At 38.6% G+C, this 23,974-nt stretch overlaps 1 protein-coding gene across 4 annotated transcripts in view; it reads left to right on the top strand.

The window, feature by feature from the left end:
- LOC124711166 (protein diaphanous) overlaps positions 1 to 23,974 on the top strand; it is a 372,431-nt gene that overhangs the window by 285,797 nt on the left and 62,660 nt on the right. For all 4 annotated transcript variants that reach the window (XM_047241082.1, XM_047241086.1, XM_047241083.1 and 1 more), the window contains exons 2-5: positions 4,659 to 4,820; positions 9,888 to 9,989; positions 14,378 to 14,574; positions 21,776 to 22,085. In XM_047241082.1, the coding sequence (XP_047097038.1) occupies positions 4,659 to 4,820; positions 9,888 to 9,989; positions 14,378 to 14,574; positions 21,776 to 22,085 (771 nt within the window). The remainder of the gene's footprint in view (positions 1 to 4,658; positions 4,821 to 9,887; positions 9,990 to 14,377; positions 14,575 to 21,775; positions 22,086 to 23,974) is intronic.

Here is a 23,974-nt window from a genome sequence, read left to right as displayed (position 1 = left end):
AAGGTGCTTTTTTTTTAGTGATTTGTACTTAACTATGCACAATATCTCTATCAAAAAACGCCACAGCACACATTGAGAAATTATTTGGCGTAGTTGATATCAAGTAGATATGATTTCAGTTTGTGTTGAGTACATAGTGTGCTTGATTTGCGATGGTACTCACTGGTACCTCTGACGAAAAGAAATCAAGATCAGTAGAATTTGAGACATGGTACAATAGAACTTTTGTCTCTGGTTCAAGGGATGTATAACAGATGTTGTATTCACACTTTCAAAATACTCAGAAAAGCAGTAAAACAATGTGTCAAAGTCTAAATGCCAAAAGAAAAATCCTTGAAGGTCACAGTACCTCTTATGTTAGAAATCTAGCACTACATACATACACTCTGTTTATATATATATATATATATATATATATATATATATATATATATATATATAAAAAACAAAGATGAGGTGACTTACCGAACGAAAGCGCTGGCAGGTCGATAGACACACAAACATACACACAAAATTCAAGCTTTCGCAACAAACTGTTGCCTCATCAGGAAAGAGGGAGGAGAGGGAAAGACGGAAGGAAGTGGGTTTTAAGGGTGAGGGTAAGGAGTCATTCCAATCCCGGGAGCGGAAAGACTTACCTTAGGGGGGAAAAAAGGACAGGTATACACTCGCGCGCAGACATATTTAAAGACCATATATATATATGTCTGCTTGTGTCTGTATGTGTGGATGGATATGTGCGTGTGTGCGAGTGTATACCTGTCCTTTTTTCCTCCTAAGGTAAGTCTTTCCGCTCCCGGGATTGGAATGACTCCTTACCCTCTCCCTTAAAACCCACTTCCTTTCGTCTTCCCCTCTCCTTCCCTCTTTCCTGATGAGGCAACAATTTGTTGCGAAAGCTTGAATTTTGTGTGTATGTTTGTGTTTGTTTGTGTGTCTATCGACCTGCCAGCGTTTTTGTTCGGTAAGTCACCTCATCTTTGTATTTATATATAATTTTTCCCACGTGGAATGTTTCCTTCCATTATATATATATATATATATATATATGAATATAATAGAGGGAAACATTCCACGTGGGAAAAATATATCTAAAAAGAAAGATGATGAAACTTACCAAACAAAAGCGCTGGCAGGTCGATAGACACACAAACAAACACAAACATACACACAAAATTCTAGCTTTCGCAACCAATGGTTGCCTCGTCAGGAAAGAGGGAAGGAGAAGGAAAGACAAAAGGATATGGGTTTTAAGGGAGAGGGTAAGGAGTCATTCCAATCCCGGGAGCGGAAAGACTTACCTTAGGGGGAAAAAAGGACAGGTATACACTCGCACACACACACATATCCATCCACACATACACAGACACAAGCATACATTTGTAAAGGCAAAGAGTTTGGGCAGAGATGTCAGTCGGGGCGGATGTACAGAGGCAAAGATGAAATTGAAAGACAGGTGAGGTATGAGCGGCGGCAAATTGAAATTAGCGGAGATTGAGGCCTGGCGGATAGCGAGAAGAAAGGATATGCTGAAGGGCAAGTTCCCATCTCCGGAGTTCTGACAGGTTGGTGTTAGTGGGAAGTATCCAGATAACCCGGACGGTGTAACACTGTGCCAAGATGTGCTGGCCGTGCACCAAGGCATGTTTAGCCACAGGGTGATCCTCATTACCAACAAACACTGTCTGCCTGTGTCCATTCATGCGAATGGACAGTTTGTTGCTGGTCATTCCCACATAGAACGCTTCACAGTGTAGGCAGGTCAGTTGGTAAATCACGTGGGTGCTTTCACACGTGGCTCTGCCTTTGATCGTGTACACCTTCCGGGTTACAGGACTGGAATAGGTGGTGGTGGGAGGGTGCATGGGACAGGTTTTACACCGGGGGCGGTTACAGGGGTAGGAGCCAGAGGGTAGGGAAGGTGGTTTGGGGATTTCATAGGGATGAACTAAGAGGTTGCGAAGGTTAGGTGGACGGCGGAAAGACACTCTTGGTGGAGTGGGGAGGATTTCATGAAGGATGGATCTCATTTCAGGGCAGGATTTGAGGAAGTCGTATCCCTGCTGGAGAGCCACATTCAGAATCTGATCCAGTCCCGGAAAGTATCCTGTCACAAGTGGGGCACTTTTGGGGTTCTTCTGTGGAAGGTTCCGGGTTTGAGGAGATGAGGATGTGGCTCTGGTTATTTGCTTCTGTACCAGGTCGGGAGGGTAGTTACGGGATGCAAAAGCTGTTTTCAGGTTGTTGGTGTAATGGTTCAAGGATTCCGGACTGGAGCAGATTCGTTTGCCACGAAGACCTAGGCTGTAGGGAAGGGACCGTTTGATGTGGAATGGGTGGCAGCTGTCATAATGGAGGTACTGTTGCTTGTTGGTGGGTTTAATGTGGACGGACGTGTGAAGCTGGCCATTGGACAGGTGGAGGTCAACGTCAAGGAAAGTGGCATGGGATTTGGAGTAGGACCAGGTGAATCTGACACAGGCAGACAGTGTTTGTTGGTAATGAGGATCACCCTGTGGCTAAACATGCCTTGGTGCACGGCCAGCACATCTTGGCACAGTGTTACACCGTCCGGGTTATCTGGATACTTCCCACTAACACCAACCTGTCAGAACTCCGGAGATGGGAACTTGCCCTTCAGCATATCCTTTCTTCTCGCTATCCGCCAGGCCTCAATCTCCGCTAATTTCTAATTTCAATTTGCCGCCGCTCATACCTCACCTGTCTTTCAATTTCATCTTTGCCTCTGTACATCCGCCCCGACTGACATCTCTGCCCAAACTCTTTGCCTTTACAAATGTCTGCTTGTGTCTGTGTATGTGTGGATGGATATGTGTGTGTGTGCGAGTGTATACCTGTCCTTTTTTCCCCCTAAGGTAAGTCTTTCCGCTCCCGGGATTGGAATGACTCCTTACCCTCTCCCTTAAAACCCATATCCTTTTGTCTTTCCTTCTCCTTCCCTCTTTCCTGACGAGGCAACCATTGGTTGCGAAAGCTAGAATTTTGTGTGTATGTTTGTGTTTGTTTGTGTGTCTATCGACCTGCCAGCGCTTTTGTTTGGTAAGTTTCATCATCTTTCTTTTTAGAGATATATATATATATATATATATATATATATATATATATATATATATATATATATATATATATATATATATATATATATATATATATATATTTTGGCATAATGACAATGGCTTTTGTCATTATGCCAAACTGTGTAAGCAGCTATCTACAAGAGACACAATAGTGGGTATATTATCCCCATTATGCACTTATGAACAATAAAGACTGTTTTCCTCAATGAAAAATTACCTTAGATGAGATGTTATAAGCAGTTAGGGACTGAGGATAGCATAAGTAACTCAATTTTTCTATAGTACAAAAGTTGCAGAACTTATGCATTTAAGATCTGTAATTTGTGACTTCCAGTTCAGTATCTTATCAAAATAAACACCCAATAGCTTAGAAGATTCTGTTTCATTTATTGATTTACCCTCGCGCATTATTTTTCATGACTCGGCCAGGCCTTGTGCAGTTCAGAATTGCGCGTTTTGTGTTTTATTCAAGTTCATCAGCAGTCCATTAGCAGAGATCCAGTTATTAATTTTAAAGTGTTTATCCATTAGGCTTCAGTATAATACTTGTTTCATCATCAAATAGAACTACTGGCTAAAGTGCACATACAGTGTTCAGGTTTCGTACTGATGTTGGCAGTTTCTTGATGTTGGTCTTGGCCAGTCAGTTGACAGTATACACGATTGAAAATCATAGGATCTAATGATTTGGCAGAATATGTGAATTGATTACATTTGTTTCTGATGTGGAGAATGGAAAGAAAACTTGATGGGCTAACAGACTGATCTTTAGCATAGGCTGGTGTCTATGTTAGGTTGCAAAATCGACAGTTTGCATGAGAGTTAGTGATATGATTAAATTCTAATCTAATAGAATGAAATACAAAGTAACGTTATTTATGAAACATAGGAACGAGTGTTTTGATAGGCTACCAACAATCTACTTATGGTTTGTTGTATTCAGTTCCCATTTTTCATCACAAGAATTGTACCAAAATTGGCATGCAATGCAACAGCTGCAGACACTAAAAGTGCACTGCTACTGAACTATTTGTGGTTCTAAGATATTTTATGTTAGATTAGTAAAGAATCAGAGCTAGTACTCTCCAGGGATAATCAGCAAACGACAAAAGTTGAAGGTTTGGGGATTTAACTCTATTTGCGAATAGCATTTTCTTTTTTGCTTATTGTTTCTGGCAACTTTTTAAAATAAAAATACTACGTCTGGCTCAGTTTCACTGTGGTTCTTTGCAGGGCCTCACCACGGAGCACACTCATTTATTTTTCAATACACAAGTTACAGAAAATACCAATTGGCCATTTCAAATCTGATTGGTCAAGAGGATTTGTTTGTGCAGTTAACCCTGTTCTACTGAACTTTAAATATTATGGTATTGCAGAACATGCCAGTACCTGGTTTTTGTCCTGTCTAACTAATAGGATGCATTGTATCACATTAAGAAACCAAAAGAAATTGCACAATGAAGCAGCATCTTTAGATGTTGTAGTATGAGTGTCTCTTAGAAAAAATCATCTCCTTCTGTTTAATGTGTGTTTCCTAAATATATATTTTTGTTGCAGCTGGACCTTTTCTCTCGGCCAAAGAAAGGTGGACGTGGCAATGGCAGCCACATCCCCCGGCCACATTCAGAGTCGGACTTCAATGAGATCGAGGAACAACATGCACAATCTATTGAGGAGCTTGACGAAGAGACCCTCAACAAAAGATTTGAGGAAATGCTGGTAAGTAGTTTATTATTACATTGCTGTACAAAAAGAACATATTTACAAAAGAAGGAAATTATTAACCAAAATGTGAGGTATGCTTCTGTACAAACCTAGTCAAGCATCTAAGTAATGCTTTATTACTTTGTATTTTCTGGATTTTAACACACATGACATGAATGGGGCTTTTCTACCATATGTCTAGGGGGGTGGGATAACTGTAAGTATAGTTTAACTGGGTTGAGCTGCTGTGAGTTTAATGTTGTCATGAGTATTATTTATTCTGAAAATAAAGCACTGCATGCAACTCTGCACTGTTATGGGGCCATGATTGGCCACTGACCTCTCATTATGCTGGCCTTCCCTAACATATACCAGTTAGTAGGAAGTGGTCAGTGATCACTAATTGGGGTCCATTGACCAGGCAGAGCAATATCCAAAAGTAAACCACCAGTGCTCAGCAAAGTGTGTGCTATAGCTACAGCTACAGCCAACTAACCACATTTATATACTTTGAAAGGAGCCACAAATGTGTAATCTGTCACAAATGAGATTGGTCACATTTGTGAAGCATCCAGCCTTCAGTTCTTGGGAAATTATCTTGTTCCGTGACTGTAAGATGTGGTTATGATAGTTTATTACCATATGCTGAGATGCCTCACAGGCAGAACAATAGGAACTGTTTCTTTTAATTTGTTTATTTGTTTGGGCAGGAGGGCAGTTTCCAGACTTGTGAAGAAAATCTGCTTTAATCCACCTACTTAAATCTGGGAAGGATTATCCATGTGTGATCAGTTGTTAGTGTTGCTTTGTTTGTGGAAGACTGTGGAGGAAGTGATCAACAGCCACATTGTCTATATATATCTTTAAATCTCAACAGTTCCTTAGTCACTTCCATGGTGGCTTCAGGAAGTATCATTCCAGTATTACCAACATTTCAATCTTTTGCTCATCCTCATCACTCAAAATAATGACACATCAGTGGAAACACAAATTACGAATCAGAAGTTGTGGACAGGGAAAAGAGGTTTTAAGTTTTTTGTACATTCCTTTTTATCCATTTATTCATGTATATGAAGTCATCTGAACTGAGAATTAAGAGCTCTGCAAAGTTTAGGAGATGTACCAGTATTTCTGGGCCAAATTTGTGATGTAAATCTGTGTGATTGTTATGTATCAGGGACTTAAAAGACAAGGTCTCCAAAAGAACTTTCTGTTTCAAAAGAAAAAAGTATTTGCTGCCTGTTCTGGATTTACTGAAATTAAGTGATTTTTGTCTTTGGATGGATGCCCTAAAACCATTACAGCAAACGTGCACATAATAGAGAGTGCGGAAGTGTATGCAGAACTTTCCTCTCGTGCTTCAACAGCTGTCTGTTGTTCTGCAGGTATGTAAGAATCCAGGGAATTAGTAAGCTGATGTAGCAATCAATAAAGTTCAGAAGGAATGCAGTGTGATAAAACTGGTTATTTCCTAATGGCAATAATCTCATTGTCAAAGAAAGTTGTCATTAGTAACTAACAAAAAAAGCTGCAGTTAGTCACACTTGGTCTCTCCACTGGGACAGAGCTATTTGACTTTTACCGAATTGGACACTGTTTACTTAAATGTGCTTTTGTACTTTGGTTGGAGGATCCTTGTGACATAGGAATAATTGTAAATTATATTTTAACAGAATACACTTATTATTTTAACAAGAGAACAGCTGTTGATTTATAAATACAAGGTGAAATATTTTATATTCAGATTGCACCTTTTTGTGGAAACTTCTTTCAAATCAGTGTTCTCCATTGTGTGCATACTACTACTGAAATGTAGTTTTGTGAACTTTATAAGATACCCAGCAGTTAAAACATTTTTGGTAATCAAAATCGGTGTACATAATTAGCTGAATTCATTTTAAAATCCCACTCAATTTATTTTTTCAATTGCTGTCAGTTAGTATTCAACAAATGCCATGCCTGTTTTGTACAAAGCATTCTTGTAGTTAATGATCTGAATAAAAAGTACTTTAATCTTTATTCTTATAGCTATGTGTGTCAGATATTTCATATACCCTTAACTGCTGCTCGCGTATTACATTACTGTGCACTATCTCAGTGATACTGATGAAACAGCTGAATTTTTCAGTGAAAAAGCTAAAGTCATCTACAACATGCATAAAAAGTTAGTTGAAATTAGTACAACTCATGTAAATGTGAATGTCGCATATTTATGTGGATCTACTGTCATTTCAAGGAGAATTAACTGTTTTGTGATCTTCAGCCAGAAGGCTGATTTGATGTGGCTCTCCATGCTACTCTATTCTGTACAGTGCTCTTCATCTCTGAATAACTACTGAAACCTACAGCCTTCTGAATCTGCTTATTGTATCCATCTCTTGATCTCCTCTGTGATTTTTAACCTCCATATTTTCTTCCAGTGCTAAACTGATGAGTCTTACATGTCTCAGAATGTGTCCTATCAAACGATCCTGTCTTCTCTCAGCTTGTACCACAGATTTCTTTTTTCCTCCATTTCTATTCAATACTTCCTCAAAACTTCTCTTTTTCAGAAATGTTTTTCTTCCCATTGCCAGTCTTCATCTTATATCTTCTCTACTTAGTCCATCATCAGTTATTTTGCCACCCAATAGCAAAACTCCCTCTACTACTTTCGGTGTCTCATTTCCTAATCTAATTTCCTCAGCATCACCTGATTTAAATCCATTATCCTTGTTTTGTTTTTGTTGATGTTCATCTTACATTCTCCTTTCAAGACTTAGTCCATTCCATTCAGCTGCTCTTCCAAGTCCTTTCCTGTCTCTGATAGAAATACAATGTGATCGGCAAACCTCAGAGTTTCTATTTCTTCTCCCTGAACATTAATTGCTACTCCAAATTTGTCTTTAGTTTCCTTTAATGCTTGCTCGGTGTACAGACTGAATAACATCAGCGATAGGTCTCAACCCTGTCTCACTCCCTTCTCTACCACTGCTTCTCTTTCATGCTACTACACTCAACTAATTGCCATCTGGTTTCTGTACAACTTGTAAATAGCCTTTGCTCACTGTATTTGGCCCCCTGCTAGCTCAGAATTTCAAAGAGAGTATTCCAGTCAACACTGTCAAAAGCTTTCTTCCAAGTCTACAGATGCCATAAATGTAGATCCGCCTTTCCTTAACCTATCCTCTAAGAGAAGTTATATGGTCAGTATTGCCGCACCTGTTCCTACATTTCTCTGGAATCCAAAACGATATTCCCCAAGACTGGCTCCTTCCAGTGTTTCCATTCTTCTTCTGTAAAGAATTTGTGTTATTATTTTGCAACCATGACTTACTAATCTGATAGTTAGGTAATACTCACATCAGTCAGCATCTCCTTTCTTTGGAAATGGAACTATTGTGTTCTTTTTGAATTCTCATGGTACATCACCTGTCTCATAACATTTTGCACACCATATGGAAGAGTTTTGTCATGGCTGTGTCTGTCAAGGGCATTAGTAGTTCTGACAGAATGCCATCTACTCCAGGGGCCTTGTTTCCACTTAGGTCTTTCAGTGCTCTGTCAAGTTTTTCTTGTAGTACCATATCTCCCATCTCATCTTTATCTACATCCTCTCCCATTGCTATAAAATTGCCTTAAAGTACATCTCCCTTGTATAGACTCTCTGTACACTCCTTCCACCTTCCACCTTTCCATCAGAGATCTTGATATTCATAAAGCTGCTTTTCTTTTCTCCAATGGCCTCTTTAATTTTCCTGTAGGCAGTATCTGTCTGTCCTTTAGTGATATATGTTTCTAAATCCTTACAGTTGTCCTCTAGCCATTCCTGCTGAGACACTTTGCACTTTCTGTCAGTCTCATTTTTAGAGGTTTGTTTTCCATTTTTCCTACTTCCTGTACGGCATTTTTAAATTGTTTCCATTCATTAATTAAATTCAACATATCCTTTGTTGACCAAGGATTTCTGGTAGGCTTTGCCTTTTTACCCATTTGATCATCTGCTGCTTTCACTATTTCATCTCTACTGTATTCCTTTCCCCTGTTCTTGTCAATCGTTGCCTAATACTCCCTCTCAAACTCTCAACAACCTCTGGTTCTTTGAACTTATCCAGATCCCGTCTCCTTAATTTCCACCTTTTTCCAATTCCCTCAGTTTTAACATGCAGTGCATAACCAACAAATTGTGAACAGAGTCCACATCTGCCCCTGGAAATTTCTTACAGCTTAAAATCTGGTCCTGCAATCTCTGTCTTACCATCATATAATCAATCTGAAACCTTCCGGTGTCTCCAGATCTCTTCCTTATCTACAACCTTCTTTCCTGATTCCTAAACCTAGTATTAACAAGGATTAAATTATGCTCTGTAGAGAATTGTACCAGATATCATTCTCTTTCATTTACTTCCACCAGTTCACATTCACCTACTATTTTTCATTGTGTTCCTTTTCCTATTATTGAATTCAGCCCACCTATCAGTATTAAATTTTCATATCCCTTAACTGTTTGAATAATTAATTATAATTAACTATAAATGATTATTTTATTTGTAAATGTTATGCATAAAGGTTTCAATAATGATATGGTGTTGGCTTTTAAATAGGGCAGTGAGAATTTAAACAACATTGGACACATGCACCACATTATTTAAATAATCTCCCATTATCAACAGAAATATCATTGATTTGGTAGTAACATCAGCAGCTGGCCGGAGTGGTCGAGCGGTTCTAGGCGCTACAGTCTGGAACCACGTGGCGCTACGGTTGCAGGTTTGAATCCTGCCTCGGGCATGGATGTGTGTGATGTCCTTAGGTTAGTTAGGGTTAAGTAGTTCTAAGTTCTAGGGGACTGATGACCTCAGAAGTTAGCACTCATAGTGCTCAGAACCATTTGAACCATTTTTTAACATCAGCACAAATCACAAGTGACAACTTGTTTCATAATTTTCACGCAGCACAATCTTGTGATTGCACATTTTAGTGCCAAATTAGTGTTCAACGCGATCTAGAAAATCATAGCATTGTCACCAATTTGTTTCCTTATTTTTATTTTTTGCCTGTTTGTAACAGATTCATGCCATTAAATTGTAATTTCTGTTGCAGAATGATATGAACCTTACTGACGAAAAGAAAGAACCCCTCCGGAACCAACCGACCGTCAAAAAGAAGAAAATGCTCATCATGCATTCTAAAGGCTTAAATCAGGTATTTCTCCAAATGCTACTTGTATATGTCTCCTAATATCAAATCAATATAAGAACATAATGATATTCTGTGACCATTGTAATACATGTGATAGATAATGGTGGGACGAGAAGTTCTCAAGTTCATTGTTTTGTCTTTCTCACCAATATTTCATAGTAAACTTGAGCACTGATACTGCTGTATGTCAACCTTTATAGGAATTCTGTAATATAATAAGAATGCTGTTGCACATTGCCAATATAGTCTGTCTGCAAACTGAAGAGCAAGCAGGCAGGTCCCCACCTCCCTATCTCACTACACTGCAAGGAAAACCTACAGGCTGTTTCTTGAGTTGTACTGATTCTTCCATAGTCTGGCTTTTGCATCTGTAGTGAAAAAGAGTGTAAAATATCCAGTGTTTATTTTCCCATTAATGTGTTGATACTATATGGAAAACAAAAATAATATAACACATGTAAAAAACATACATCAACAGAATCTATGTATATCTCCACACTCTGCACTGCAGTGCATGACAGGAAACTATTGTTAGCCATCCTGTACAGCAGTTGTTGCATTCTCCTGAGAAAGCAGTTGTAGCATTCCTCTGAGAATGGCCACATCTGCCATCCCAAGTGCTGCTTGCTCTTCAGTTGACAGACAGATTGCGACAAACACATTGCCACCATCTTTCTTCTAAGAACTTTGGAATCTTCACTTTTGTATATAACTATTAGACGGTTCACTTATGTTTCATTTCCAGGTCTTACTGGAAGCATCTAACTCTTGTCACCAGTGATGTCTTGCATTGGTCTTTAGTTCCCTTGATAGCCAGGTTCTGCCGTTTGTCAACCACTTTAAAATATTGTTTCCTAATGTAACATGGAGCACTTACGCAAATGATTTTTGTACAGTGAATGTGCTTTGGCTGATGCAGTTGTGCTAGCTACATGCCAATCTGAGCACTGCATCACCACCACCTAATGTGTCTGCCTGTGCTAAGTAGACTGTGTTTGGGCTTCTGCCTGGGTTGGTGTTACCCCAGCAGCCTGCCTCGCCCCGTGCTGAATGTTCTGGAGTGCTTTCTGTAATCTTTCCATCTGTTCCTCTAAGATTTGCCACTACTGAGACAAATGTTGTAGGTGTAAAAATTAATTTTTATTTTTGTGGCTACTCTGCATATTCAGTTTTTGCAAATCTACAGAGACATAAAGATGGCTTTTCCTGCAATAGTCTGTGATCTGATTTTGGAAACCCATACCAAAAGTTGTGCTGCATTCAATATGCACCCACTGTTCAGTGTTCCTTCTTAGCTACAAATCCATAATACTGCTACATTGCATATATTCTTCACTCTGCTCAATAAACAAATTCAGATTTAGTTAACGGAATATTTTTTAATTGAAGACTGTTGGTTACTTTCAGCTGACATGCAGATTCATTGCTTGTGAGAGATGATAGTTATCAGTGATATCACTTTTGTAAATGTTGCTACTAAGTCACCATCTTTTACTGAATTGTGGAACTCAGTTTCTGTTATTGTTCCTGTATAAATTATAAAATGTAAGATCCAGTCAGTTCGGCAGTCACAAATCACAATTCTTTTTATTCCAGAAGCATGTCTGTTTTGATGAAATGAATTGTTTCAATTATAAATGTCCTTTGAGTTACAACAGACCTAATGCAGAGTTTCTGGTGTGGATTAAATGCACAGTGGAATGCCTGCCAACGGGGTTGGGTGATGGTTGAAGTGATCACTGTAGCGTGTAGATGTCTACTAATACTATTATTGCTGGCCCCTGTTCTGCTCACAACCGAGGTAGATTCTTCCTACACATCAGTCAAGGGCCTGAAGACGGTGTAGTAAAATGCTGAAACTGGCTGCTAAGCTTGGAAATTTGATTGCTGAAAGGTGTTTAATTTGACACCCTCTATCGAACAGCTGAGCCCCGCAACAGTCTCTAAAAAGATGTACATACGGAGATATACCTGCTGGCATAGATGACTTAGGACTGTTGCTTTCAGGATCTGTGGCAGAGTTGGCAGACTTACTGCAGCCGCAACCGCGCGCGCGCGCGCGCGCGCGCGCGTGTGTGTGTGTGTGTGTGTGTGTGTGTGTGTGTGTGTGTGTGTGTGTGTGTGTGTGTGTGTGTGTGTCAGTTTCCTTGTTAGTACCTTGAGCTTTACTGTTCATAGAGTATTCCTTCATTTTCCTGGTGAACTCAATCGTGGATAACTCGAGCCATATCCTGGACTTGTTGTGGGTAACTTCTGCAAGGGATGTTAGTAAGGACCTGGTTTCATTAGCTAAATGTTAGTCATCTCTGGTAGTTATTAAGTCTTGTCTGATATGAAGTTCTGCAACATCTTTTTCTATTTGTCTGACCTACATGGATCTAGTGGTTTTATCTTCACTCATTACTTTGGAGGTCTAATAGGTCAGACCTTGGGGACCCAATGTGTACAGGTGGCCATAGGAAGCTAGTTGCCATATTCTGATGATGGCATCTGTGAGGTTTTATTGGTGTTAGTGGGTTTCACGATTAGGTTTGTACCATCATCTGCCATCTGGTAGGATCTTTTGCAGGCTTTTTCCTTTTTTATAATTAGAGAATTGTTATTGAGGTCTTCTTGGTTAGGGATAGGCACCCCATTGCATAGAGGTCTGACTGCTGTTATAGTGTCTGTCTGATATAATAGATGTTTAGAGGTGTGCTTTATTTATTTATTTTTGCAATATTCTGTTTGATTATCCTTTCTTTGAGAGCGACCATTTCACTGGGATTGGCTGAAACCCATTCTCCAAAGTTCTTTTGCTATGCTTGGTGGAGCTGACTCTTATTGTTCTAGGGGTGTCTTCAATATTAAATGATTTCAGTCTTTCGAATGTTGATCAATATACCTGTTTTCTCTGCTGTTACATGCAGTGGTTGGATTTGCATAGAAGCTTCTCACATGTCATTTACCAGTAAAGTCAGGTCATCAGCAAAGACAGGTGTGGGAACTAGATTGTCTGTCTGTTTTGCTCCTCATATAATAAGTGATGAAAACAACACTGATGCCACTCATGATGATAAAATGTAAAGTGAAGTCAAATGCTGCATAATGAGATTATGACAGACAGAGTACACGAAACAACTTAGTGGCCAGAACTGTGAAAGCCTATTGAAATATGGGGCAGTACCATGGTACCTGAGTAGTGATTCATCGATACTTGTCACTGGCACTTGGGGGGTCAGCAAGGAGTCTGGTTTAACTTGTCAATTGCACCCAGAGACTGTGGTTAAATTCGTCAACATCACCTGGAGAGCAGCAGAGCGTGTCATGTTAACTTGCCAATAGTAGTCAAAGGGTTAACTCTACACTGAACAAAAAAAAATATTTTGATCAAGGGAGGTACAGCCACATTTAAATTCAGCCTTGCATTTCATAACTGTTGTAACTTGAGAAGCAAAAACTTTATAATTCCAGCTTTGAATGAACTTCAGTTGGTGGTAAATCACTGAAAACAAATAATTTTATGGTAGCACAATATCCCACTTATCAGTTGCACAAATGCTAATACTTTCAAGAAGTCATGTAAACAAAACTATTCTCTAGTTAAAGTCGTCACTTGACTTTCGCTACATTGCAACATAACAGTAATAAACTGTAGTAGAAATCAACAGGTTTTGTGTGCCATGCTGAGAACGTTTCATCGTGTCCTTGTAGTATGTCTACTTGAAAATCTATCTACAATGAAGACAGGATAACAAAAAACTGACAATGTGAAGAATGAAATTTTGGCAGGCTTATAGTGCAGAATTAATTTTTATTTCAGACATATTTTTTTCATAAATTTTGAACTTGTGAATATAGATTAAAAATAATGCAATACTGCTTGCAGGCTGTTTCTACCTCCCATATAATATGTTGGTGGCTAAGTAATCAGCAGCCTGAGGTGTTCTTACAAACACATGAAATAGTGCAGATGAAGTTGGGAGAAGAGGCATGAACTAATTTAGTTCCTGAATTAACCTAATCTTCATAAAATCTTTAGAATACGTAAATGATAACATGGAAGGTTCCGTAATAATTTGTTTTGTTTCATTCAGTGCTTTCTAGTAATTACTTGAGGTGTCAATTTTCATGATGAAAGGTACTCTGCAGCTTGTACACTATAAGAATTTGTGTTATTTTATTATTAGTATTAGCATTAGTATTACTTTCATTATAAAAGAATACAGTGTGTTATGTGAGGAAATGTTCCTATACCAGAACTGAATCCAGTGAAAGAAACTTTGAGAGCACTAGCTTCAAGGATTTTAATTTTTACCAGTTATTATAAATTGTTTGGAAACTCCAAATGTTTTACAGTAGCAGATGTTGATTTTTTGTTTTTTTTTTGTTTTGTTTCTTTTTTTTACCAGGAAACCCGCAGCAGGTTTGACAAGCCAGCAGATTATATTGCGTACCTGTATTCTCCAGATCTCAGTGTCAACAAGAAGTACAACTGTATAGAATCTTTACGTATTGCTCTCACCAATAATCCTCTTAGTTGGGTACAAGAGTTTGGAAATGAAGGCCTCACACTCTTGCTGCAAAACTTGAATGACTGTTATCGAAAGTAAGTTGCAGCCTTTGATGTTAATTGCATATCTTTTAAAAATGTTGAAATGGTTCAAGGTTTAATGTTGTATTTCTTCCTCTGTTTATGTGCAATCCCCCGATTCGGCTTCCGGTGAGTAGATCAAGAATTGTGTGTGCTGCTTTAAAATTTTTATAATTGCTTGCCTGTTTTGGAGCTACTTTCTGTCTTTAATGTTGTGTTCTTTAATATTTGTAATCTTGATGCTGGGAGGATTATAAACTTAAGTTAGCACTTCGATGCAAAAATCTTGCTTTTTGAACCATTGCTGATAAACTTACGCAGCTTAAATTTACATGTAAGTGCATCTGAAAGTAAATGTTACTATCATTGAAAAATGTGCAGGACATCTCTCCAAGCTATGAACTTTAAAGAATAGTAGGATATCTATCCCCACTGCAGAGTTCCACATCTACATGTGTGTGTATACTCCACAAGCCACTGACAGTGCATTACGGAGGGTACTTTGCTCTAATGTTAGTGAATTTTTGCACTGTTCTAGTTTCGTATGGAGCAAGAGAGAATGACTTTCTGTATGCTTCTATACATGTCCTAATCTCTCTCATCTTATTCTCATGATCTCCACAAGAGCTGTACAATGGTGACAGTAGAATGGTCACACAGCCTTCCCCAAATACAGTTTCTGTAAATTTACCCAACAGAGCTGTATGAGAACTAAGTCATCTTTCTTCCAAAGATTCACATTTAAGTTCTATGAGCAGCTCTGTTACACTGTCCTACAGGCTGTACCAATGTGTTTTCAGATTCGTTCATTGTCCTTCATTGTGCCTGTTTAATGAGGATTCCAGCTGCCGAAGCAGCTCTCTAGACTTTGTAAAACTAGTGTCTTGTATGCAGTTTCCTTTGTAGGTGCATTGCCCTTTCCCTGAACCCTTACAACAAATTTAGGTCTTCCATTTGCCTTCCCTAGTACTGATTTTACTTGTTAGTCCCTTTTCATATCACTTTTTAATGTCATCTTTAAATACTTTCATGATTTGACATGCTCTAGATACAGCCTACACTATGTCTGTTTGTCTTGTAGAGTATTGCTGCCTGGTATGGAATGCTTTTCAGAGAGGATTTCAGAAAACATTCAAAAAGTTTATAGAAGAGCAGTTTGTTTTGCGTCATCATGAAATGAGGAGAGAGTGTCACAAATATGTTGAGCAAGCTGGGGTGCACCACCTCACTGGGGGGAGGATGTTGTGATGAGAGGTTTTCACGAAATTTTGATCATCAAATTTCTGTTCTGAATGCCAAAGCACTGAGCAGAGAGAAAGGACCATTATGATGAAATAAGAGAAATCAGAGCTGGCATGGAAAGATTCCAGTATTACTTTCTCACATGCTGTTTGAGAGTGGAATTGTAGAGAAATAATCTTAGTAATACTATGATCCCTCTGTTAAAAGCTTAAATTGGATTCCTTCTCTCTCCATTATCAGCATTATCTTTCTATATCAACATTTGAAGAATGCTGGCATTCACTACATCAAGTGTAAGTTGAGTCTAATTTTTTTAAGATTGTTGATCAACTGTTGTCTACTGTAGTGACACTGACCCTGCCCAATAAATCATTTGTGTATATTGTCAACATCGGAGGCCATCTTACCCTCCTTTGGGGCGCACCTGACATTTCTTCAGTTTCCATTGGACATTCGCAGTCCAGTATAACAGACTGGATTTTATTCATCAAATATTTACTGATTTGATCACATTCTTGTGAAAACTTTCTATTGATTAGTAGATGATGATGTGTATTCATCAAATACCTTTTGTAAGTGTAGGAAGACAATATGTACCTTTTCTGTTCCCCTACACCTAGTTTTTGTAAGATGTCATTTATATGTAATCTTCAGTGATGGAATTAAACAATGGAAAATTCAGGATGGAATAATTACACTATTATGAAAAGGATAGATTACTACTCTCCATATAGTGAAGATGCTGAGTCGTAGATAGGCACAACTGAAAGACAGCCAAAAAGGCCTTCATCAGAATCACACACAACACACACAAACTCTCACAAAACACACCTCACACACACATGACCACAATCTCTGGCTGCTTACACTAAGGTTGTGTGCTTTTAGTTTTTTTTGTGTGTGTGTTTGTTGTTTGATTTCGATGAAGGCCTTTTTGGTGAAAGCTTACTTGTTTGTCTTTTCATTGTGCCTGTCTGCGCTATATAGCAAGTAGTAATCCATCCTTCTCATAATTCAGTGATGAAATTCCTAGTTGTGAAATGAAACACAAAGATTTTGACAATGCATTAGGAAAGACATTTCTCTGTTAGTGTTTATGATATCACAGTGTGAGTGTTCTCTTCGAAACAAAAACTTCATGATTCCCCATAATTTCAGACATTTAATTTGGTTGTACCCCATCTGCCACATGCTCTATCTGAAATTAAAGATAGTTGCTAGAGTTTGAAACATATGATACTGGTACAGTTATATAACAAGTTTCCGTGTGGTAAAAAAAATCATTTTTCAGTTCCAGTTGGGAAGTTTTCAATCTCCTTTTGTAAAAGTAGGTGAGACCCAGACACCTCACTTGCTGTTAGAGTGATTACAAATGTTTTTCAGATGTTCATAAATCAGTGCATTAACTTAAACAATGTATGTAATTGCTACTCAAAATGCTCCCCTTCTTGGGAAAGATTTTCTAAATATTTGTGCCCTACTCCGTATATGAAGCCACTGACAATTTCACATTGTAAGTTGCACATCTCTTTTGTAATGAACTTTCCTCACACTTTAATCTTGTGCAAGACTGTGTGTGGAATCAAGGGTTTTGCCTTTTGCAAGCAATGTTATACCTGCTGAGTCACTCAGCAAGGCCAGTGTAACCTCTAATGTACCTACAGATCTCTTCTGTGCAACAGAGAAAAAACTGCATTCTAAAACAAACCTCTGCAGTTGCCATGTTATTTACTGCGGCAATCTTTCTGCCATGGTTGCTACACCACCTGAGTATACAAAGGAGTGTTGTTTGTGGCATTGATGATTAGGTAGAGAAGTAGTGATGAATCTCTGAGTCGGATTTTGTGACACACTCATATGACAAAAATTTATCTGCAAAAGACAAAGCTAAAGTCCAAATGTGCCACTTGGCTTTAATTTGTCATGAAGTTTCATATAAGCATGTGCTCCACTGTAGAATTAAGAATCTGTTGTGGACCATATCATGAGCTTCACATCAACATCTTCTGCCCTTTGTCACCTTTATCTTATCTGTAGGAACACTGTCTATATCCATGCCTGATCATTCTGACGTTAAAGGGGACCACATGTCTATATCCATGCCTGATCATTCTGACGTTCAAGGGGACCATACAGCAATCAGATTTTTATAATTTTTAATATTAAGGTATGTGAAGTTCAGAAATAAAATGTCAATCATCCAAAGCATTTTGCTGCAACTCAAAACTTCTCATGAAAACTGACTTTGAAGTTCTCAGAGCAACTTTTAATTCACTAAAGATAGGATGATTTTCTACAGGCTGTAGGCCCTAATGGAATTCTCCAGGGCAGTTCAATTATCACTTTGGTCTATTTTCTTTTTCTTTTTTCCCCGTCTCTCTCCCATTCAACTCGATTACGTATATCATTCAAATATAAAATTCATCAAATACATAATAATTAGATCATATATAATTCTCATTGTTTATGAACATTGCATGTAAGCTGAGGTGGGAAATGTGATACTAAGCAGAGCACCTCTTTACAGAGAGTTAATGGTACTTTTCGCCTTAATTTTTACATATTTTGTAGTATACACATTACTATTAGCTGAAGACGTTGACGACAGTTGACAAAACATAGGTCCTATGCTACTAGCCCAATGCTTACACTAGTAGAATTACCTGTACAGTGGGACACTGCTACTTGGGAACAAAAGTTTTTGAGGAATTCTACAGTGGTTTAAAGGGATATGGCGTCTTTTGGAAGGGATGGATGTGGCTGCAGTAGCATTGCAGCATTCGTTGCCAAAGCAGCAGATAGTGTTTTGTGGTTGTTGCATGTGAAAATCTTTTAGTATGACATAAGAAAATAATATTGTAATGTCCTACAGGAACTACGACAACTTGCCTAGTCCTTCAAAGACACAAGGTGATTTGAAAATTTATCATAGAGTGAAGTTTCAAGATTATGCTTGTGTATTATGAGCACATCCTCACAGAAAGTAATCTTGTTGAACCAGCACTATCGGCAGAAATTCTTGAGGAAGAAATGCTAGTTGTTCCATTATACTACTCCACTTTACACAAAAAAAAAAGTAACACATGGAGAGTTAATTATGTTTTCAGAAAAGTGATAATTAGATATAATGTAATTGGATAGATAAAAAATCTACCGTATTTACTCGAATTTAAGCCGCACTCGAATCTAAGCCAGACCTGAAAAATGAGATTCAAAAATCGAGGAAAAAAAGAATTTCCCGAATTTAAGCCACACCAGAAATCTGAGACTCGAAATTCAAGGGGAGAGAAAAGTTTTAGGCCGCACTTCCAAATCGAAACAAAGTTGGTCCATTGTAATATGAGACACAATTTAGGTCGAATGAATGACGATACAGCTACAGTAGTTTGGTTCGAGTCGTAAGCTTAGCAGTTAAGCTTTACCAGGTAGCCATTGCTATGCGTCAGGTGCTGCATCCGTATTTATACGGGTACCCTTCCTTTTTCACGTGCTTCGTCTGGTTTGAATTGATTGCTTATTTTTCTTTGATCTGATAAGTGCCGTTCTCTTTGTTATAGGTGTTCACATCACTCTAAGCTGAAAATGCATTACTGTACTGTGTCATGCATTGTTTGTCGCATTCTGATAATGAGTGTTTACGACCTGGCTTGATTTTGTGCGGGCTACCGCCACTTACAATTTAAAAAAAAAAAAGAGAGAGAGAAAGAGAGGAATCGTCTCATTAGCGAAACAATGGCGTGAGACTGCTATTTGTTGTTACTTGCACTGCCGCTTTCTTTAATAAACATGACATGATATGTATATTCTTCCGCGTTTGCTGTTGTCTCGCTCTAGTTTCGTAGTTTATTAGGCAGACAAGATTTAAATGAGATAGCAGCAAACACGAAAGAATACATGACAAAATGTTTATATTCGTTATTATTATTATGGTGAAGAGAATACTGCATGTGATTCACAATTTATAAAAGTTCCTATTAGCAACCATCTCTTCTCACAGGTAGGAAAAAATTCAGAACACAGGGTTGGCCATTTTGACAAACATCCCAAACAGTCTTGCCAGTCGGATTTTCGTAGTGCATTGAAATGCTGCTACATTCGAAGGTGAACAATACGGAATTTGTATTTACTTTGTTGCATAATGTATGAAAATGCAGTGGTCGAAACTCAGGGCATAGAAAAAAAGCTCGTCTTCCACCTTTTTTTAAATTTATTTACTGACGCAAAGGTTTTGGTGCCAGTATTTATCTTTGTGCCTGCGAAGTGCTACATATATTCGACGACAGAAGTTAGTTGTGGCGGCACCTACCAACATTTTTCAGAACTTCCGCTTTGCACTCGATTCTAAGCCGCAAGCCGTGTTTTGGATTACAAAAACCGGAAAAAAGTGCGGCTTAGATTCGAGTAAATACGGTACTCACCAAGTGTCAGTAGAACACACACATAAAAGGAGGCTATCATTGGGCAAGCTTTCGGAGCCAGTGGCTCTTTCTTCAAGCAGAAGGCCGGCCGAGGTGGCCGAACAGTTCTAGGCGCTACAGTCTGGAGCCGCGCGACCATTACGGTCGCAGGTTCGAATCCTGCCTCGGGCATGGATGTGTGTGATGTTCCTAGGTTAGTTAAGTTTAAGTAGTTCTAAGTTCTAGGGGACTGATGACCATAGATGTTGAGTCCCATAGTGCTCAGAGCAATTTGAACCCAGTGATTACTGCACCATAGTGCTACCAATAGACACATTGGCACACACAAAAATTGTCGTACCTCCAGTGAATTAAAAGGTACTCACGAGTCCATCAAAGTCCATTTTCTCCAGAATTTTTTAGAATGACGTTAAACTGCTTTGTTAGATTGATGTTCTGAATTTCACATATAAATATAAAAGATTACAAAAATTCAGTTGCTGTGTGGTCCCTCTGTCAGTTTTCCAATAGTTTCCCTTAGTCACTTCATGTGGATGTTGGTAATTACTGAAACAAGACCCATGGCTATGATCTCACTCTAACGACCTTGATGATACGACATTTAACTCCTAATCAAACTTCCCTTTGTGCTCCTTTGAGACAAGAATGTGTCAAAAGGAGCTGCATGTGGAAAATTAGAGCATGCACTAGAAGTCAAAGTTGATTTCTCTTGCAATAACTGCAGTTGTATGTCTGCTGTGTTGAGGCTCTCCTGCTGTGTTGAAGGTGCCCATTGTTACAAGAAGAAGATGGAATAGTGATATATTGGTACTACAGAGCCCTATTGTTTATATGCATTTGAGGTGAGTTGCCTTTCTTGTAGCCTATCTAAGCAGAAAAATACAATTTTCCTGCCATACCTTGGCTGAATTCTTGAAGCACTACACTTGTGGATCTGAAGATAACATACTTTGACCCATTGCATACGTTATCTGAATAAAAAGAGAAAAAAATAACAAGTGGCCCAGATGGTGTTTTATTTTCATTGTTTTATCTTTTGCAAAGTGTCATTGCATTTCTCTCTAATGATCAAAGAAAGATTAGATTGTCGCGCACTACATATCAACTTCTCTGGCATTTTAATCTTGTCTGTTATAATTGCTTGTAATTGTTTCCATTCTTTCCAAAGACAGAATATTTCAAAGCTCAAAACTTGTTCACTTTCATTGATTTCCTACATTTTTCAGTTTTTTTTGTGAAGCAGGGGCTATATTAAATTTGTTACTTTACAGTTGGTTGACTTAATTATTTGCTTCAGTTGTTGTGGCATTCATTTTAAGTTGCATCTCAGCTTGTTATGGGATTTGTGAGGAGAAAACTTAGTGCATAATCACTTTGCAAATTGATCCTTCTTCTCCACAGTCTGTTTGATTCAAATAATTGAACACGCCCCAATTTTTGCTTCCTTCTCATTCCTTATATTAGAATGAAGGCCATGCATGTAAGATGATAGACTTGACTTCACTCATACTGTCCATCTTTTCAACAGTATCCTACATAGTTGTTCTTTGTTTCAGTGACAGTCGCTATGACCGAATACAGTACGAGTGCATCAGGTGCTTAAAGGCAATAATGAACAATACTGTAGGCCTGAAACAAGTGTTCACCCACAAAGAAGCCTTGGCAATCATAGCTCGATCACTAGATCCTCGAAAACCAAATGTAATGCTGGAAGCTGTGAAGTTACTTGCGGCAGTGTGCCTGGTACCTCCAAATGGGCACGACAAGGTCATTGAGGCCATTACAATGAGGGGAGAACTTGAAGGAAATGGTCGATTCCAACCCATCATCCAGAGTATGGCTGCCCCCAACAACGAGCAGCTCAAGGTGGGTGTTGTTGTTCTGTAATGTAACAGAAAAATGCTGTTACTTAATTAATTATGTTCCAACTGTTGATATTTTCCATGACATAATTCATGTCATTAAAATTTAACATATTTTTGTGTTGAACTAATGAGTTTCATGTGTGTTTCTATATTGTGGAATCAAAGTAAAGAATTATGAGTTATCATCTAAGGACTTTGTTTCCTTTCTCAATATACAGATTGAACAACATCGGGGAGAGGCTACAACCCTGTCTTACTCCCTTCCCAACCACTGCTTCCCTTTCATGTCCCTCGACTCTTATAACTGCCATCTGGTTTCTGTACAAATTGTAAATAGCCTTTCGCTCCCTGTATTTTACCCCTGCCACCTTTAGAATTTGAAAGAGAGTATTCCAGTCAACATTGTCAAAAGCTTTCTGTAAGTCTACAAATGCTAGAAACGTAGGTTTGCCTTTCTTTAATCTTTCTTCTAAGATAAGTCGTAAGGTCAGTATTGCCTCACGTGTTCCAGTGTTTCTACGGAATCCAAACTGATCTTCCCCAAGGTTGGCTTCTACTAGTTTTTCCATTCGTCTGTAAAGAATTCGTGTTAGTATTTTGCAGCTGTGACTTATTAAGCTGATAGTTCGGTAATTTTCACATCTGTCAACACCTGCTTTCTTTGGGATTGGAATTATTATATTCTTCTTGAAGTCTGAGGGTATTTCGCCTGTTTCATACATCTTGCTCACCAGATGGTAGAGTTTTGTCAGGACAAAAGAAAAATTCGGAGTAGGTATTAAAATTCATGGAGAAGAAATAAAAACTTTGAGGTTCGCCGATGACATTGTAATTCTGTCAGAGACAGCAAAGGACTTGGAAGAGCAGTTGAATGGAATGGACAGTGTCTTGAAAGGAGGATATAAGATGAACATCAGCAAAAGCAAAACAAGGATAATGGAATGTAGTCTAATTAAGTCGGGTGATGCTGAGGGAATTAGATTAGGAAATGAGGCACTTAAAGTAGTAAAGGAGTTTTGCTATTTGGGGAGCAAAATAACTGATGATGGTCGAAGTAGAGAAGATATAAAATGTAGGCTGGCAATGGCAAGGAAAGCGTTTCTGAAGAAGAGAAATTTGTTAACATCCAGTATTGATTTAAGTGTGAGGAAGTCATTTCTGAAAGTATTCGTATGGAGTGTAGCCATGTATGGAAGTGAAACATGGACGATAAATAGTTTGGACAAGAAGAGAATAGAAGCTTTCGAAATGTGGTGCTACAGAAGAATGCTGAAGATTAGATGGGTAGATCACATAACTAATGAGGAAGTATTGAATAGGATTGGGGAGAAGAGAAGTTTGTGCCACAACTTGACCAGAAGAAGGGATCGGTTGGTAGGACATGTTCTGAGGCATCAAGGGATCACCAATTTAGTATTGGAGGGCAGCGTGGAGGGTAAAAATCGTAGAGGGAGACCAAGAGATGAATACACTAAGCAGATTCAGAAGGATGTGGGTTGCAGTAGGTACTGGGAGATGAAAAGGCTTGCACAGGATAGAGTAGCATGGAGGGCTGCATCAAACCAGTCTCAGGACTGAAGACCACAACAACAACAACATCTAAGGACTTTCATGTTATTTCTGTACTACAATATATTTTAATTTGCACATTGGGGAGGAGGTGACTGATGGCCATCTGGCCACCCCTATACCACTAACATTGCCAAGTTCTTCAACTAACATGCTGTCCCCTTCAAGATCTGATAACAGTGAGAGTTGGCGTATACAGAATGCGTTGTCTGTGGCCAGTTGGTCACCCATCGAAATATTGATGCCTGACTTAATAAGATCTTCAGGCCAGAATTTGTGTGCCAATAGCAATTTCTACACCATCCCCTACAATTGGTTCCA

This window comes from Schistocerca piceifrons, chromosome 8, assembly GCF_021461385.2.
Source record: "Schistocerca piceifrons isolate TAMUIC-IGC-003096 chromosome 8, iqSchPice1.1, whole genome shotgun sequence".
In the NCBI taxonomy this organism is placed as follows: Eukaryota; Metazoa; Arthropoda; class Insecta; order Orthoptera; family Acrididae; genus Schistocerca; species Schistocerca piceifrons.
Note: the sequence above shows the minus strand (reverse complement) of the source record. Positions and strands in the feature narration are given on the sequence as shown.